Source organism: Lissotriton helveticus, chromosome 4_1 (genome assembly GCF_964261635.1).
Source record: "Lissotriton helveticus chromosome 4_1, aLisHel1.1, whole genome shotgun sequence".
NCBI lineage: Eukaryota > Metazoa > Chordata > Amphibia > Caudata > Salamandridae > Lissotriton > Lissotriton helveticus.
This window is the reverse complement of record NC_136063.1, coordinates 1,521,553,589-1,521,573,022: the sequence shown is the minus strand read 5'-3', so window position 1 is coordinate 1,521,573,022 and position 19,434 is coordinate 1,521,553,589. Positions and strand designations below refer to the sequence as shown.

The window sequence follows — 19,434 nt, the reverse complement described above, 5'->3', positions numbered from 1 at the left end:
GGGGAGGTCGGACACACAACACGCTGCAGTTTCTCATGATCAAGGTTCTTAGTGTCTCTAACCCATCGTTTGGGAATCACAGGTTGAGGTGTTCATGTTTTGTGGGTGCTGGGCAGGAGGAAAGTGATGGCGTGGTGGTCAGACCAATCGCAGGGGTCAATAGAGAGAAGTTTGACCGCTGATTCCTTAACAATGATCCAGTCTAGAGTGGCGCCTTTCCAATGAGTAGATAGGGAGCAGGCTTGAGTAAGGGCTTGATCAGCCAAGAAGTCTCTGATGGCATTGACCTGAAGGTCCTTAGAATTGCTCAAATGCAGGTTAAAGTTGCCAAGGAAAATGTCATTCGAGTAAAGAGAGAACTTGGCTGTGATGATTTCCATTAGGAGGTCCGTAAAGGAGTCGTTCTTGCCTGGGGGGGTGGTAAAAGATGTGAAGTTTGCACAGCTGAGACGTGTTGTTGGAGATGGAGTGCAAGGTATTTGCAGGAGTCTGTGGGGTCCGCTGGCAGTTCCGTAACAAGGAGGTTGGAGTGGTGGATACAGAAAATTCCACCCCTTTTTTCTTTGGGTGCCTATCCATCCTTAGGATGTTATAGTTGGGCGGGACTAAGAGGTCTAGGTAGGGCGATGAGGATTCCTTGAGCCAGGATTCAGTCAAGATCGCTAGGTCTGACTTATGACGAGGATGAGGTCAGTGACATCAGATGCATGCTTTACAGCGGATTAGGGAGGGGTAGGAGTGATTGTCCAGGGTAGCAGCGGAGTTTTCATGGGAGCCTGGTGTTTATTTTTCTTTTAGTTGACTTCAAAGTGAGAGAGTTAGAGGAAAGAGGAATGCAGCGTACTTACTCCATGGAGACTATAGCCATCTCAAAATGTATCTTTCTTCAGCTGCTCAAAACATTTAATTTTTTTTTTGTGCAAAATTCCTCTTCTTTGGAGAGTCCATTTAATTGGTTAAACTGCTTTTTTAGAAACAAAGTAAAAAACACATTTCAGTCTGTTGCCTAATACATGATCATCTCAGGCAATTTACACTGTCTATTTAAGTTACATATTTGCGGTCAAGCACAGGATAAGATATTTTCATTGGAGAGAGGAAGCCACATTCTAACACAAATTAACAATGCTTGGTTTTGACTTTGTGAAAAGCATATCCTTTATTTGGAACATCTTTGACAACTTGTTTTAGAGAGTTGGGTAAGTTTAAAGGCACTTTTTATGAAAGCTTTTTTGTTTAGCTACACAATAATGATGTATTCTGTATGCAACTATCTTTTTCGGAACACGCACGTTATTGGATATAAAACGATTTACTCATTTGTCCTTGAGGCTATAGGGTCATAGGATAGGAATTTTAGTGGAGGACGTCAAGGTGCTGCCTGGAGTGTACCAGTGGAATAAGGTTGCAAGATGAGCTGATTCTGTACCATGCATGGCCTTGTACACCAAATTCAGAGCCTTAAAGGTGATGCGCTTCCCGATCGGAATACAATGCAAGGCATGGATTCCTTCTCTGATGGACATTGAGGTATAATGCATTGCAATAATCAAGCCGAGAGGGGACTAGGGCAATGATAGTGGGCCGATGAAGATCCGAGGGAATGTATGGCAGCCCTTTCTTAAGAGTTTCAAGAATATGGAAACCGGTGCAACTGTGCGATTCACCTGGGCATCGAAAGACAGGCCCTTATCAAAGATACTCCTAGGTTTTTGGCAGTTGTCACTGGGACAGGAAGAGGGCCGCAGATTTCAGGCCACCAGGCGGCAGATCAGATTGAGGGCCGAAAACCAGACCTTCAGTTTTCTCCGTATTAATTTTAAGAGTTGTCCTTCATCCAGTGTATTGTGCTGGTCATACATATATCAAACCTTTGAGCAACCAGCTGCCAATCATCAGCCATTGATATGATTTGCGTGTCATCTGCATAGGAGAGGACCTGGAAGCCGAAAGATCTCACCAGTGAAGCCAAAGGGGTCACAAAGATTGAAAAGAGTGAGGCTAAGTGTGGAGCCCTGGGGGACTCCACAAGGAAGACTGAAGGACTTGGCTTTGAGCCTACCGTAACTGACTACATTGGTTCTGTCGTGCATAAAAAAGTGGAGGAGCTGTAAGGCCTTCCCAGTGACGCCAACATCCTGCAGTCGTGAAACATGCGAACTGGGGAAATGGTGTCAAACGCCGCCGAGAGGTCTAGCAGGAACAACACTGCTGATCCGCCCCGATCGACTTGCATGCAGATACAATCTGAGGCTGCAACCAAGGCGGTTTCAGTGCTGTGCCTTGCCCAAAACCCGTTCGGGGAGCTATCCAAGATGTGTTTCAATGAATTTCATATGTTCAATATAAATACATTTTTCCAGCATTTTGGCAGGGGCTGGGAGAAGGGAAATAGGCTTGTAATATATCAGTTCTGAGGGGTCGGCATTAGGCTTCTTAATGAGGAGTGAGACTGTGGCTTCCTTCCTAATGTTTGGATAGTGTTTGGATAAAAATGTTATTGAAAACTTTGCACAGGGACTCCGCTATCAGATCGGGCACAAGTTTAATTGTGGATACCCTACAAGGATTGCTAGGAGGCCCGGACTGGAGTCCAAGTAGGAGTTCCGTAGTGCGAGAGACTGTGATAGCTGGAAACAGTGCCAAGCTAGGCGTAGCAGGTAGGGCTGCCAAAGCGCAATCTGTGGCAGGCTTGCTTTGCTCGGAAGGGGAGAACTTGTGAAAGATTTTCAAGACTTTCTCCTGAAAGTAGAGGGCTATGTCGTCACAGAAGTCTTGGGTAGGATTCAGGAGTGGTGCTCCTGGGGGTTCAGTAATTTCTATGATGACTTTGAAGAGCGTGCTAGATGAATTATCGGCTGACCTGATCTTGCCAGTAAAATATTGGGATTTCGTCTGGAAGATGGCATGCTTATAGTCCTACACCAAGGATCTCTGTATCACTTTTTCCTGAAGGCAAGGGGCCGCCCGCCACCTCTGTTCTTGCCTACGACAGAGCTGTCTAAGAGTCCTAAGTTCATCTGAGAACCACGGGGCTGAGGGTTTGGCTCTCTTAATAATACAGCATTTGACAGGAGCGACTGTGTCCTAAGCGTTGGTAATCCATTCACGGAAACCCTCTGTCCTTGTAGGATAAGCAGTAGGGCTACTGGTCGAGGTTAAGGTCGGAGCCTCCTTCCAATCTGTGTCCGTGACCTTATGTATTCTTCTACTTAATCTATTTTTTGGGGGTACATTAGACGTGACCTTAGTGAGAGAGGGAAAGATGACCTCATACTCAACCAGCCCATGGTCAACCCTGATGAGCGGCAGGACAGCCTTGATCCTAAGTTTACTGTGGTTGACAAAAATGCCGTCCAGAGTGTGGCTGGCCCAGTGTGTGGGGGAGTGAATACTTTGCTCAAAGCCCATGGAGTTTGAGGTCAAGAAAATGTACAGAATCGGTGTCCAGGTTACGTTCGAGATGGAAATTGAAATCCCCAAGAATTGTATAGTGTCATGATAGCAGAAGGTTCTAAAGTCTGGCCCCATGTATCAAGAAAATTAGCCCTGGACCCCGGAGGACGATAAACCAGAAGTCCTGAGAATTTGCAGTTTATTCCAGTTTTAATGCCGAAGATGGCAGCTCTTAGAAGCAAACCTAGGGCTCCCACCAGCAGGGTGAGGGTACTGTTGAGAAACTCTAGCCACAAGGGCTAGGCCGCCACCCGTTCTGCTGGGTCGGTCATTTCTAAGGATAGTGTAGCCTGGGGGAGTGTTCCCCAGCCCAGGTTTCGGTGATAAAGAGGCAGTCCAGAAAAAGCGTATTAATGGTCAGGGCAATTTCTGTCTTATGCTTAATCATGGAACGGGTGTTAAGTGCTCCCTTAAAAACAGAAGGTCTACTGATTATCAGAAAATCGTTAGTATGCATTTCTGCACTTCCCAACCCCTGCGGCCAGTCTGAAGGACCCAAAAAGGAGGCCAGACCATTAATGGGGCAACAATTGTACTGTCGGCAATGATCAGCCTCCCCTTTAGTAAAGTTTATACTAGATGCACACTTCCTATGCAGGGATTTAGTGTGTAGTGCAAGTACTTGTGCCCTAGGGGGTACATAATATTCGGATTCATGATTTGAATGGTGCAGCAGTTGCAGGGGCACAGGGGCATAAAGGTTTAGGAAACCCACTGAACACCGATTAGGATTTGAATGCTCAGCAAGTTTAGTGGCACAGTGGCAATTTCTGTCTTATGCTCAATCATGGAACACTATGGAAAATGGCCAAGAAGTGCTCATTTGGTTTGTTCCCTGTTGGGAGGCATGAGCACATTAGGGGATGAATTGAGGCCAGGGCAGGCTTCTCGTGTAGGAAGCCTTGGTTGGTGTTTGCACAAATGCATTTCAGAGCTCCAGGACTCTCGTGTAGAAAGAAGCGCATCATTCCTTTGTAAAAAAGGATATTTTCTGCTGTTGGAATTTTAAGTTGATGGAATGCTAGATTTTCATTAGTAGTTTAGGTGTCCACCATTAAAGTACACCTGCCATGGAGGCTGCTCCCTGAACGACAGAACTTGGAAAAGAAATGTAATGCTTTATTCTTTTGCAAAATTTAGCTTGTAAACTGATTTCTATAAGTAGTTTGCCTGCATTTGCATAAATTGTGACCCATGTACCACATGCACGTCCGTAGAGTGCAGCCTTGTTGCTCAAACCCAATTTATGAAGGGGACTCCGGGTCTTATTTTAGAAAGCTGGTTTGCCTCTTTATCAAGGGATGGGGGAATTCAAAATATGATCACTAATACTGATTGACCACCAGAAATATGCACATTTGTTCTTTTGTCCTCCCCTCCAATTCACAGAGGATGGCATGGCCTCCTGGTGTTGAATGAAGGGCTAGGGCAGCATGTGCCTACGGTGAATTTAACAGTGATGTGGACAACAACAGGAATATACAAGGACTGGAGTAGTGCATGACTCTCCTGAGCCCACCAACTTACACATTAGGGTCTGCAACGGGTGAGAACTGTACTCTTGAAACACTGGACACCTTATGATGTACAACTTGCCAGCATCAAAAAGGACTGTTTTAGAGGAAGAAAACTGGTCTTCTGCCCTGTGGCCTAGGCACATTTAGGTGGAAAAATAAGATTGCATTTTTGAAACCATCCTGCATGCTTCTCATTATTGACTTATTTTACTTCTATACGGTTGCACTAGCATTAAACACGTTTTTGTTGTCGCTTGAAAACCTTTCGGATGCAAATATTTTCAAAAAGCTTGCTGTTCAGTTGTCTAATTTAACTTGATTAAGCTGTTAGTTATGATGCTCTGGTGTGTTGCCTTAAATGTAACAATTGTATCTTTCTTTCTACAGGAACCAAGACACTTGCAAGTTATTGCTGACCTAGAGGACAGTAATGTATTTTCGTTAATAAGTTGCAAGAAGCTGTACAGTTCTCCGACAGACTTTGGATTTTGCATAAAGGTAACTTAAAAGCCAAGGACACATGCACTTTCTAATGACCTGCTTTTACAAAGAAATGATTACTCCAAAGCCTATATTCCTAAATGCAGATCATTATGAACTGTTTTGTTCTAAGTGAATTTAAACATACTGGTGTCCGTTATGCACATATATGGTATTTGCCTCCCCATTCTGTCATGCCTGAGGCTGATTAACAACGTTCAGAAACGTAATCTACTGATTTCTACACTGCATGTTTGAAATCCATGCGGTCACTGTTTGTTCATGATAACTTGCCATTTCCACCCCCTTGTTTACCTCCCATCATTGCTTCTCCCCACAAATGTACCCCCCCTGCCTCTTAACAAATATTTCTGCATACTTATACTTTATTTTTTTACTATAATGTAATGTTTATTACGTGATATATTTTACTGTTAGTTTTCTTTTGCTTTTGCTTCTCCAAAAGACTTAAATATATATACATGTGGTCTCTTTTTATGAAATTCTACAGCCTAACCGAGTAAGAAATGAAGTCAAGGAGTTGAGGTTGTTGTGCGCGGAGGACGAGCAGAGCAGAACCTGTTGGATGACTGCTTATAGACTCCTTAAGGTACAACACACACTTACCGCTTTGAGCATGTGGAAGCTGAGAGGTTGACTGGAGTCCTTCTGGTCCAAGTCCCTGACTTGGTCTTTGTAGCATTTAAGTACCCATCAGATTCTCTTTGGTAGCATGATTAAACCAATGCTTTATTCTTTAATTGTGCAGAGTCTCTTAGAACATGGTCTGATTTTAGAATGTGATCTGCAAAACACAAATGTTATATAATATTCTCTGCTCCTTTATTAGGCAGTGTGCACTATCATTGTTCTGATAATTGCATCTGAATGCCATACTTGTGGGATGGAGTGTGAATAGAAGTTAGGGCGACTGACTTGAGAAAAAAAAAAGTTTTAAAATCGTTGTTTCAGCTTTGTTTTCTTATATTTGTCCCTCATGTCAATATATTGTTTTAAGGTGAATCCATTAATGTTTCTAGTTACTGAACCTCGCACCTCTGATTGCAATTCTGTTTGTGGATAGTTTTGAGCGAAAAGACCCTAAATGTTTCTTTTTGCCTCTAGTATGGGATGCTTCTTTACCAAAACTACCATATTCCTCAGCAGAAAAAGAATGTGCACGTTAACCCAGCTGCTCCAATGGTAAGTGTGGTTAGAAACATAATTATGCTTACGCTATAGTAACGTACAGGGTTGTTGTTAATCCGCTCTGTCCTCTGTCAATTATCGAACAAGAAGTGGTTCATGATGGTGCAATAATGACTACAGTATTTATCGATAGTTAACCTGCCTTTTGTAGAATGTGGTTGTTCATGGGTGGCCACGCAAATATGTGCTGTCGTAATTCTGCTATTCACTTTATTTGCTACATTATTCTAAATGATAAAACAATTCAAATTCCTGATACGATTTGGGGAAAAGGCAGCCGGATATTGACAATGTGTGTTAGTGGTCAGTCTTTAAGATTGAGCCTGTGTCTGGGGCAACGGCAGCCAATAGCAGCCCACTCTTGACCACCGCGATTTCCAGTGATCACTTAGTCTGCTGATAAACAGCACTGTGTTCTGCTTATTATAGCCGGTTGTAACAGGCTGCTGCAGACCTTAGAAGTGACGACAGTGCACACGTGTGATTGCACGTGTTTTCCCCCATATATAGTTTTAGCAATTTTTGGGTAGCAGGTTTGCTAAAGTAGGCCTCTTATCTAGTGGTCTTGTATTTTGTATGCATGCTAGGCATTGTCGCATCTGTCCCATTATAATGGTTTTGTCCTTCTCGTGCTGTGGGAATTCTATGTTTACGGTTGCGATAGTCCCTAGCATGATATATCCTTAGTATGCAGTGGTGACAAATGACCATATGGCATCTGTACATGAGCGTACTTAATGAAAATGACGGAATGTGTGGACACAATTCGAAAATGAAGTTGTTTTCTCTGGGAAAAATGGAGCTTTTCAGAAAACTCTTTTGTGAATTGAGTGTATTTCACCAAAATTTAATCAGACCATACTTCATTAATAAGGTGAACATAGCATTGCAAACATTTTCGTTGTGCCACAATGTATGTTTTGCAACAACTGTCATGTTTTAACTATTGTAGTATTACTTGATCATCAAAATTGCGAAGTATTTTTGTGATTTCATAATTGCTATATGAGGTTTGACCATGTAAGTTTGGTGTAATAAAACAAATTTCCTTTAATAATTCAGTTCTGCTACCATGTGTTTTTGTGTGTTGTGATCTATGAGCACTATTAGGAAATGAACCTGCTTTGTCACACAAGAGTATTGGACATCCGGGTCTATGGGGTTTTTGCCGTCTTTCATAAAAGATGTGCTAGAAATGAAGCATTTGGCTCCACTTCATTTGCAAAGATTTCTCAGGGGAGGCTAGGCCGTACAGGAGTAATAACCCCAGCATCACTTTTTGATTAAATTAGGTTTTTCTGCTTTGTTCAGTTTACTGTTGGAGGTTGATAAAAATGCTCCACCACTTTGAAAGGTACCCAGCCTGCAGTCCTGACATACCCACTGGCCCCTCCTGCTGAGACAACACCACATTTTAGACAGATGTCCACCAAAAATAATTCACTGCATTCCTGGAGAGGTATATAACATGTATAATGTTTTATTGCACTCTGTCATTTTAACACTTTCTTTAGAGAATATCTAGCTTTTTAATATTCTTTATTCAGGGAACCTAAGGCTAATGCATGCAGACTGATGGCACTTCTGTACAGGACCTAATCTTAAATGTAGTCATTTGTTAGGAAAATAGTATCTGTGCAGTGTCTACCCCTAAAGACTTCTAAAGATAGGATATAGAATTGACTTACAAGACATATTAAAGAAATGTGTATGAAAGAGGAATAAACTAAACCGGTGATTAAAATGTAGAGCTTTTCCAAAATCAAGAGATTTTGGAGTAGACGCCTCGCCCACTAAATATTGGCATGCTTCATCATCTGCGCCTATGCACACCCTGATAAAGTAATACCATCAAGGTGGACCTGACCACGAAAGTCAGTTCCTATATCAAATATCTATCTGAATAAAGCGGGGATCCAGTTTGAGTAAAGAGTTTTAAACAACCTCAAGGTATACTCTTTCAGAACTACTATTTATTAGTAGTGTACCATGCGTTTATTACAAATAAGTACAGGCTTCCAATTAAGCATTATTCTCTCAATCACCCCTGATTTTTAAGATTAAATATTTTTTGTTAAAGAACAAAGCAGATCATTTACACAGCAAGTCACCTACAACCCCTTCCAGGCTGGCCTCAGCAACCTGATGCAAAATATCAGACAGAACATGGAACGTTAAAGAGGGGACCTCTGCTTAAAGGAAGAGTACACAGCCTGTCGCCTACAACCCAAATTGGGACGGCCATGTGGAGCTGACAAACCTGAGGGTGAAATACGCTATCAGTACTGAAAATACCCTGTTGCGGATAACTACTATCATGCCACTGATTTGCTGTCCACTATGGAGGCTTAGCATCGATGGCTCAGGAGAACAAAATTAATTAACGTAAAGTAACATGCATAATTAATCAAAAAGCCCCTCCCTTCTTTCGACAGTGCCCGTCCAAGTGTGTGCATTTGCTAGGGAGACCATGTTTCAGGGGGACAGTGCTGCGGTGTTGTGACTTCTTCCGTTCGGGCGGCACTAATTTAAAGAATACGCAGTTATGCCGGGCAAGACGATTCTCTGAATTCTTTAGACTGGATATTGATGAATGGGAACCATATTTTTGCATAGGTTGTGGATCCGCATTAGCAGACATCGACAGTTGTTCCATCCCTAATAATGTCCAAAGTTGGTGGAGCCATTGTCTATGGTCTGGGAGTGAGTTTGAGCCCCGATTTGCCAAGAGTATCCTGTGTGTAGCATTAAGGGCCATAGCTATCTGTCGCCCCCTGATGGACCGGAGCGAATATGTGAGCGCGTTGGGAAGCCCCAGGAGAATGTATTAAAGGAATCGTGGGATTTGTCGTGAAGGCGCAATCTGTCGTTTAGAACGAACTCTCAAAATCCTGTGAGCTTGGGGCAGTTAGCGTCACAGGGTTACCACAGCATCTCCAGCACTGACCATCACAGTGTGTTGGGGTATAATACCAATATAAGCTAATTTTATAGGTCGTTTTGGTGTGACCCATGTTAAATGCCGTGTGATGGGTCCTATAGAATGCCTCCCCATTCTTTGTTGGAGAGGTTGTGTCCAAGTTTTGCCTCTCACCTCCGTTAACCAGGCGTCTTTTGTGTGTGTGGTGATTTTGTTAGGAAGTGGTATATTTCAGAAATTAGTTTCTTGTCGTCTGATTTAAGGAATAGCCAGTTCTCAAAGGGGGTAATGGGTCTACTTGCATTGGGGATCCCTGATTTTTGTCAACATGTTTTGGTGTTCACAATGAGCCCATATGGATCTGTGACCTTTCTCTGGGCTATATGTATGTGTCCCTTCCTATTCTGGCATGCATTGTATGCAGTTAATTGAGGCATAAGGCTCTAACTTAAAAAAAAGACCTTCTGTATTTCTGGGGGCTACATTGTCCCTGCATGGTACCTGAAAAATTGTTGAGGAACAAAACTAAATTGTAGTTCTGAAAGGGTATACCTTGAGGTGGTTTTAAACTTTTTCTTTATTTGAACTGGATCCCTGCTTTATCCAGATAGATATTTTATATAAGAGCTTCCAGTTGTGGTAGTCTGCCCTGATGGGATTACCCTATCAGGTTATGCCTTGGTGCGAATGATGAAGCCTGCCACTATTTAGTGGGTAAGGTGTCTACTCCAACATCTGTGCATTTTCCAGTAGGATTACTAAATGGTTTCCTTTTTCTTCCTTTTACTAATAAACCTCGTTACATTTGTGGGTGTCCAGATATGAATCTGGCAGAACGTAACTTGGTTGGTCTTCTCCCTATCCCTCCATGTAGAGTATGATTAAAATTTGTCAACAAAGACAGTGGGCAGCAAAATTAATATTTTATCACCTGGTTGGAAATGTATGTAAGACTTTAACAAGTAGATTACCTCAGAACATGTTGGTTGTGGATTCATATGCAAGTGTTTTACTAATTTGAAATTACAGAGAAAGATGTAAAATAGCCACGTTTTGCTGGAATCAAATTTCTCATTAAAAAATAAAGAAAATGTAAATATTGAAAATGGTATAGAAATGGAAACTTACTAGTGTGGTTTAATGGACTCCAAATCATCAATGAAACTCTAAAGAGATTTATTGTGTATCTCCCGCATCATGATTGAACTGCAGGATTAATAGCACCAAAGGCTACTTGTTGTCCAGAGGTTGGAGAGTTGAGCATGGATTCTGTTACCAAACACATTTCCTTTTTACCTTTGTTTCAAGAAGTACTTATGCCTCTTGCACACTTAAGTCATAAAAGGAAGAGTTCCCAGCAAGGGCAGCAGGTGTCAGTTGAAATCTGTGCTTGTAGGTCTGGAACTGCCTGGCAACTGGACAGGTCCATTGAATGGATAACCTTTTGGCATTTCCATTTCCATTGATGGACCAGTTTGGCAGAGGCGAATAGGTGTAGATGGGTCCTAATTTATTTTTGCATGGTTGTTTTCCAATAATTCATTATTTGGCAGGCTATGTCCTTATCCCATGGTATCCAGGCACTATTGATGATTTCCTATTTCAATGGCCAAGATGGCCAATTTCAATCACTGCCAAGATGGCCGCCTGGTAAGAGCTCCAGTCCGGAGCTCCTAGTGCCTGGGATCCCTTTATGGAATTATCCCGGACAGCACCCATCTGCGCAGTACAAAAACAAGTAACTGGATTTACACAAGTAACAGGTTTTACTGCAAGTAACTGGATTGCAAAACACTCACCAGAAACTGCAGCGGAGCCCTGGACGGTGGGGCGAGCTGGGGAGAGGGCTGCTGCTCGAAGCTGGACATCGGAGAAGTTGGAGTCCGGGATCCCTTGGAGGCGTCGCTTGGCTCCCGTGACTGCACCGGACCGGTGAGGACTACACCGCTGGCTACGTCTGGAGATCGCCGTGAGTGCTGTGCTGCCCACAGGAGGGCTACTGGCGAGTTGTGACCCGGCCCATCTCCGCCGGAGCTGAGGAGGCTGTGGTGGCTTCGCTGGGGTCCCGCACCGCTTGCCACTTCAGAAGATCGCCGTGAGTGCTGGGCTGCTCACGGGAGGGATGCTGTCGTTCTGTGGCTCCGCCCGTCATCGCTGGAGCTGGGGAGAGCGCCCGTGACTGCAACGGACCTGAGGGTGCACCGGGGACCTGGCAGCCCCGAGGAGAGTGTCTCCACCACGCCACCACACCTGCAGGCATTGAGGGGTCAGGCTTCGCGGGGCATGACCGGAGCCTGCCAAATCCAGCTCGGCTGGTCTGTCCCCTGCGCCTCTCTGCGACGACACCTGGGGAGGTGAGCACCCGATGATCGTGGAGCTGAAGGACGGGCGGACTGGCGGAGAGCGGGCGAGTCTGGGCTTCCCCGCCTGACTGATCCTCGCGGGCTGTGATCGGCGTGTCCCGGCCGGGGAAGGGGAGCTCGTCCTCCGCCTGCAACCGCCATCGTCCTAGGAGGGGGGGAGAGGACTTAGGGATCTGACACGGCTCTCCCTCACACACCCCTAACACACCGTTCATCAAGCGTCTGGGGGTGAGCCAGGCAAGGAGGAAGGATCTGCCTTTAATGTCTGCCCTGATCTGCTCGACCCTGTGCACGCTCACGCTTATCTTTGGGACGGGCTGCGTGGATGCAATACTTTGGAGCAGTGACGGTTGGTGAGCCTGTCGATCTGGGCTCCACTGCTGCGGTGTTATGCAAACGCTGGCAAATAAGGTCGTATTTGCCCCGGCGGCTGGACTTGCAGAGCGCACGCCAAAGTGAAGGCTGTTTAAGGTATTTACTGTGCCCCAATACTTTTTGCTGGGTAAGTTACTTATTCTGCCCCACTTATTGATTCATCTTGTAAAAACCTATTGTCTTCAAAATGGCCGGGCCATAAACTGAACACTCTACCCCCGCCTGAACACACGAGGCCCCTCAGCAGCCCCTCTTCAGATAACAAATCAGAGATAAGACTCCTCTTGGTATGCAGGACCCTGAGACAGCCGGAATTGAATGTGAAACTGCTCTGCCCGGCTATCAAAACAGCAACAACTAAAAGAGGACTAATGACTACATCCTCCCTATTTGGTGGCCATCTTTAAAACTACTCTTGCTCTCTCTGGCCGCCATCATGGACTAGTCCTTCTGACTATTATTTACTATCGGTACCAAGGTCTCCACTTAGCCCTGTATTTAAATCTATGTGTTTTTAAGTGTTTGTCTTTTACTGCGGTATTTATTACTATTGTATCTTACACTTTATGTAACCTAGAGCTCTTGATGTGCTTAAGGATCCGCCTTTTACTGCAGTATTATACTACCACTGGTACCCTACATCTTAGGCAACATACACCCATCTTCACTTTTACTCACTGACAGTGCACTGATTGCTACCTCATATTCTACTGTCGTATTTGTTATTGCTGTAACTTGTTTGCACATATATTGGACTCAGTAATTCACTAATAGGTTAGCGCTATTTTCATACTGTATATGTGGTAAGCTGCACCTATCTCACCTTTATCCCTATCACTCACTGTTCGCTACCTCATTTATGTGTTGGTTCTTCGATGTAAGATACCTCACGATGTTGCACTGATTATTATTACTACCTCATTCACTGCGTCTAGTCATGTAAGCTGCACCCAGCCACCTTCTACAGCTCGACTACACCACTGTTACCTCGTACATTCTGATGTGTAAATCTGATTCCACCTAACCGGTTCTACCTCTCATATTTTGTACATGGTGTAAGCTGACTGCTACCTCGCATATAGGATACATTATGTAAGCTGCACCTACGCACTGTTGTTCTTGGATTGCACTGACTTCTACCTCTTACACATTGGTCACTCTCAAGTGTCACTCCTTTGCACTGTAACTAGCGGCTGACAGTTTTTATTGTCGTCCTATCTCCTACACCCAACATCACAGCCTTTCTAAAATGGAGCTCAACGGCTCACACACTTTTAGAATTATCTACCCTCCCACACTCACCAAAAAAGCCACTAAACGTTTTAAACATAACTTCTTGAGATCGCACCCTGAAACACCCTTTGCCGACACCTACTTCTCACCGGGCAATGGAGCCCTGAATACTGATATCATCTTCCACACCTCACGCAGAGCCCAATGGAGAAAACTGTTCCTATCCCTACTCACCGTCTCCACCACCAGGAAAACAACTCATGGCCTAACTCTCTCTATCATACCTTCCCACCTCTTCGCTGGCAGGACTACCATTACTATCTACAATAACGGGATTGTCCTAATTCAAACCACGGATAAGAACCTGGAACTACTAGACAACCTGTTCCCCAAGTTCAAAGAACACCTTTCCAAGCTGCGGACCCCCACCCAGAACTCCACCAGCACTACCACCCCTGACGTCGCAGCCCCCACCTACAACATCTATACCCCTAGCACCCCAGTAAATGACCCACCTGCGGTTAACGCCCCACACTCCCCGAGAACAGTCACAAATGTCTCCACCTCATATACTAGCCGCCCCTCTAACAGGACCCCTCGTACCCCCACTCATACCCCCGCCATCCCTCTCCCCCCTGACATAACAACTCCCACTCACAACACGCCACCATCTGAACACACCATCGCCCGGAGTTTATCCACCCCCTCCTCCCTTCCCCCCCACGGCAGACCCCTCTCCCTCCCCAGCTCCCTCCCCACTCCCACCCACGAGTCTCTCACACCTGACACAATAACTCTCACCCACACGCCACCATCTGAACACACCACCATTTGGAGTTTATCCACCCCCCACTCCCATCCCCCCCACGGCGGACACCTCTCCCTCCCCAGCTCCCTCCCCACTCCCACCCAAGACACTCTCACCCTCCCAACAAAAGATACAGAACATACCGCCTCCCTTACCTTAGCATCCCCCTCTCTCCCACCTCCTATTGTCAGCCCCCACTACCCTCCTGTCTCCCCCACTGTCTTCCCCACTGTCTTCAGCCTTCACTCACTCTTCTACTCACCGACACCGTCTCCCACTGACGTCACTACCTATGCCTCCCACCTACCGCCCATTTCACCTACTTCACCCACACCCCTCGCCCACAAAAAGGCCCCCACTTTGAATGCCATCCCACTCTTTAGCACTGCAGAACCCTCCAACAACGCCAGTATATCCACCCCCTCGATACCCTGCCTGCTTTCCAGCTCACTACTCAACGATTCACCAATGGCTCTCACCACAAACCCCATCCCCAATGCACCCCCTGACCAGACTTTATCCACCCTCCAGCAAGTCAAAGAGGATATTCTACAAATCAAAAAAGATGTCCACGCAATCAAAGAGCTTCTCTCCTCACAGCCCAGTCTACCTCCCACCATCCCTCTACCCTACAAACAACGCACCCTCCCTACATACCCTCGCCTCCAACGACACCCGCGCTGGCCGACTATCCCCGTTCGCATTAACGCCCACCGCCCCCGTCGTGTCCTCAACCCATTGTCGGACCGTGACTTATGCTCTCTACTACGCTCTTATGGCCCAGGTCCGGTAAAACACATATCCAACACACACATCCCCATACCCACAATTCTACAAACCCTCTGAGGCTCCCAACACTCAACAACAGAGGTTCCGTCCCTAACAACCTCAGAAAAGTTCCCCTCACACTAGAAAGCTCGACCACCCTTCTCTCCCCCAAACTCAAATGCATCCTACTCAATTGCAGATCGGCCCAGAGACACTCCTCCGACATCGCTGATCTCGTCTCAGCTAGGGATCTGGACCTAGCCATTCTAACGGAAACGTGGCTTACTGAAGCCTCTACCACGATTATGGACATACTAGTCCCCCCCAATTATCACATCATTAGGCTGGACAGGTCTCCTGGCAAGACGGGCGGGGGAATTGCATGCATTTTTAGGAGCAACCTCTCCGTTACTAAAATCACCCCCCCCTCCTTCTCCTCCAGTGAACTCCTCTGCCTCGACATCACCAGCGAGGGCAAACAAGCTTGTGCTTTACATCTCATCTATCACTCGCCTGGTGACAATCTCATATTCACCCAACAACTCATGGACATGATCACTTCCAATACCGGTCGGCAGACAACCCAAGTCTACCTGGGTGACTTCAATCTTCACTGGAACGATCAGAAAGACACAGTGGTGAATAGTCTCAAAACATTCCTTAATGCGCTTGACCTCACCCAAATATGCGATAGACCAACACACGACAAAGGTTCGATACTCGATCTCATCATTGCCAAAGAGAACTCAACACAACTGGAGGCGATTCAACCCTGCGACTGGTCTGATCACCACATTATCACCTTCTTTATCAATGAAAAAGTTAAACCTATCCCAGCTCAACCAATCAAATCCAAAACATGGAAAAGGGACATGAAGAACCTTAACCCCTCTACCCTGCCTTCCCACATCGGCAATCTCCTCCTTCCCCCTTCAGGTGCCTCGGATGTTCAATCACTGATGGACCACTACCTTGACTCTATGAACACAGTAGTCAATGAAGTCGCCCCACTGCAACTGAAGAGAGTCTCCACCAAAACTTCTAACCCCTGGTATGATGATGGACTCAATGATGACAGGCGTACTATGCGAATGGCAGAGCGCACCTGGAGATCAGACCCTTCAGCACTGCACCTCAAAAGGCTTAAGAACAAGAGAAACGCCTACTTCAGGAAAATAAAGCGCACAAAGGCGGACTTCTTTAGCCGCCAGTTGGACCAAGCAAAAAACAGGCCAAGAAAGCTGTTCGAACTAATCAAGACCCAAACAAAGACTCAACCCCTACAATCAAACAGCACAACAAGCGACACCCCACACTGTGAAGCCTTCTCTGCTTTCTTTAAGCTAAAGACTGACAACATAAGAAATGACCTCATCATGGATGTAAGTCGATTCCCCAACAACACCAGAATGTCTTGCACTCAACCTAAAAACAAGACATCTTGGCTGTACTTTGATACCTACTCGGAAGAAGCAATACGCAAACTGCTCTGCACCTTGAAGCCCTCTAATCACCTCACAGACCCTCTACCTGCTAATGCTGTAAAAGACTTCATCCCCTTGCTCCTCCCTCTCTGGACCAAAATCATCAACAGCTCCCTGCAACAAGGCCTCATTCCGGACTCCCTCAAGGTGGGGCAAGTCCCGCCTATACTCAAGAAACCCACAGCTGATCCGTCTGACCTAAACAATTACCGGCCCATCACCAATATCCCCACCCTGGCCAAACTGCTGGAAAAATGTGTCCAACTACAACTAACTAAACACATTGACCAATTTGACCTCCTCAACCCTCATCAATCAGGCTTCCGAGCGAAACATAGCACGGAAACAGCTATGACACACATAATTGATGACGCCCTCCAAATTCTTGATCGCAATGAGTCCTGCCTCCTCAACCTTCTTGACCTCTCGTCAGCATTTGACACGGTCAAACACGAGAACTTGCTGGAGCTGCTAAGCACTAGAATGGGTCTATCGGGAACTGTTCTCAAATGGTTTTCGTCCTTCCTTCACAATCGGTCACAGAAGTTCAAGATCGACAATGTGCTATCCACACCTGTGCCTGCAGATCTAGGTGTTCCACAAGGATCCTCCCTCTCCCCCACACTGTTCAACCTCGTCATGGAACCGCTCGCCACCTTGCTCCAAGCCTCCAATGTCCAATTCCATATGTACGCCGACGACACACAACTCTACCTAAAGCTACAATCCCCGGAAGATATCAAACATCTGAATTCCACGCTTATTAACACTCAATCTTGGCTGGCAGATAATCACCTCAAACTAAATGCTCTGAAAACCGAGTTCCTACTCCTCTCACCCCCGGCGAAAACTTCCACCACCCAATCACCTAACAGCACTCAATGTCCAACCTACCATCGTGGACTCGGCGAAATCCCTAGGCATCACACTCGACGCCAAGCTCAACATGCAGCAGCACGTTAGCAAAGCCACAAAAGCAGCTAATTTCCAAATCAACACATTGAGGAAAATTAAACCTTTCCTCCCTGCCGAAGACTTCCAAACTGCTGTACAAGCTCTAGTCATCCCTCGAATAGACTACGGAATTGTGGCCCTCAGCGGACTCCCGCTATCCACAACTGCACCCTTAAGAGCCTCCCTGAACGCTGCAGCAAGACTCATTACTGGCTCAAAACATTCGCATATATCCCCAGACTTAAAGTCTCTAAAATGGCTGCCTTTTGAAGCCAGAATACAGCTAAAAATTGCAGTTATGACACACGCGGCCGTGCACCACAATGCACCCAACTACCTTGCTCAAAAGTTGTCTATCTCAGGAGGTTCGAGGTCCAATAGAAGTACAAAAAACCTACTCCTGAAACCTCGTAGATTCCGGAAAGAGAAAACATACAAGCGCTCCTTCTCTGGAATGGCACCCAGGATTTGGAACGCGCTCCCGCCTGAAACTAGGCTGATCTCCTCCACTGCACTCTTCAAGAAAGAGGTGAAAACCATCCTTCTGGCCAAGATCTCCTGAACATGATTGGTGCTGGATCAGAGACTCTGCATTGCTTTGTATCACTGTTCACCTTGTCCTCTGGCACTATACTTCTAACTTGATGTTGTCACTACCAATATATGATACACGTTGATTCACTCTCCAGATGCCCCCACTCAGTGTTCTCGCTACACTAAGACTTGGGTATAAGCCATCCACACACCCAAGGTGCACCTGAACACCCCTGTAGTGGGATCAATGACTTGTACCGTCTTATATTACTTGTTTACCAGATTGTATATTGATATGTTTTATGTATGTTACTATTATCCCACCATGTTAGTGACTACTATACTGCTCCCATTATCTCTGTTCACTCCTACTGCCCCTACCCTGTCTTTGTGAAGCGCTCTGATATCTGTAAGGATCTTGTTCGCGCTATATAAAACTTTGAATAAATAAATAAATGGCTTCCACATACCCATATATCCTGGAGGACAGAAGGCTTTTTTTTGTCATCGCATCAATCTCTAGCCTTGTATGGAACAAGTTGTGTGCCGCCAGTCTTGCAGAACTTCCTTCCAGTATTTTAGGATTTCAAGAACTTTTTCCTGTTGAAGCTAGTTATAAGGGCCAATCTGTGCAACCATTAGGACACAGATTAGAATTTTGTTAGGAAAACACCTTTTAATTATTTCTGAGGTTTGTGAAAGTAATGCGGTTATCATGGGTAGAAAACTAGTAGAAGCGACGGTAAGGGCCTGAAGACCGTGGCACAGAAAATCACCAGATTTCAATAAATCAGAATGTCCTTTTCTATATCTGTCCGCTCAAACCCCAAGAGGATCCACCGTCCAAAGATCCCAAAACAGACCAAAGTTACTTATATGATTCGAGGGAGTGGACTAAATTCATGCAAATATCACCGGGTCACAAAAGCTCTTGATTCCCAAATTGTTCTTTATTGTTCAAGTGTCCATCACACAATGACGACAGTTCAAAGAATCATTTCCAATACTCCAAGTAAATCCAAGATGATCAAAATAACATCAAACAGCCGACGCGTTTCGTCCAATGAAGGACATCATCAGGGCTTGCAAAAGGCTTTTCTAAACACTTCCCTCTTTCCAGTTTACGTCAAAGTGAATACGCCACAGTTTTGTCTATATTTCAGGTCTATTCAGGTGCAGGACCTCAACCTCCCTTTCCAATGTATCCTATTCAATGTAGCTGTCAGCCAATCTTCCCACAACAAATCTCAAAATATTTTCTTTAAACTCTGTATCTGTTCTCAGTTAACATTCCTTCTTCCCAGTTCACGGTTACCAGATGAGATGCCCGTCG

The 19,434-nt window shown here is 45.4% G+C and overlaps 1 protein-coding gene across 4 annotated transcripts in view; it reads left to right on the top strand.

Moving 5' to 3' along the window:
• The window catches only part of GRB10 (growth factor receptor bound protein 10), an 807,319-nt gene that overhangs the window by 707,340 nt on the left and 80,545 nt on the right, over positions 1-19,434 (top strand). For all 4 annotated transcript variants that reach the window (XR_013610607.1, XM_078688120.1, XM_078688119.1 and 1 more), the window contains 3 exons: positions 5,361-5,471; positions 5,965-6,063; positions 6,579-6,656. Coding sequence is in view for 3 of the 4 variants with exons in the window: in XM_078688120.1 (XP_078544246.1) it covers positions 5,361-5,471; positions 5,965-6,063; positions 6,579-6,656 (288 nt within the window). In the remaining variant the exon portion in view is untranslated. The remainder of the gene's footprint in view (positions 1-5,360; positions 5,472-5,964; positions 6,064-6,578; positions 6,657-19,434) is intronic.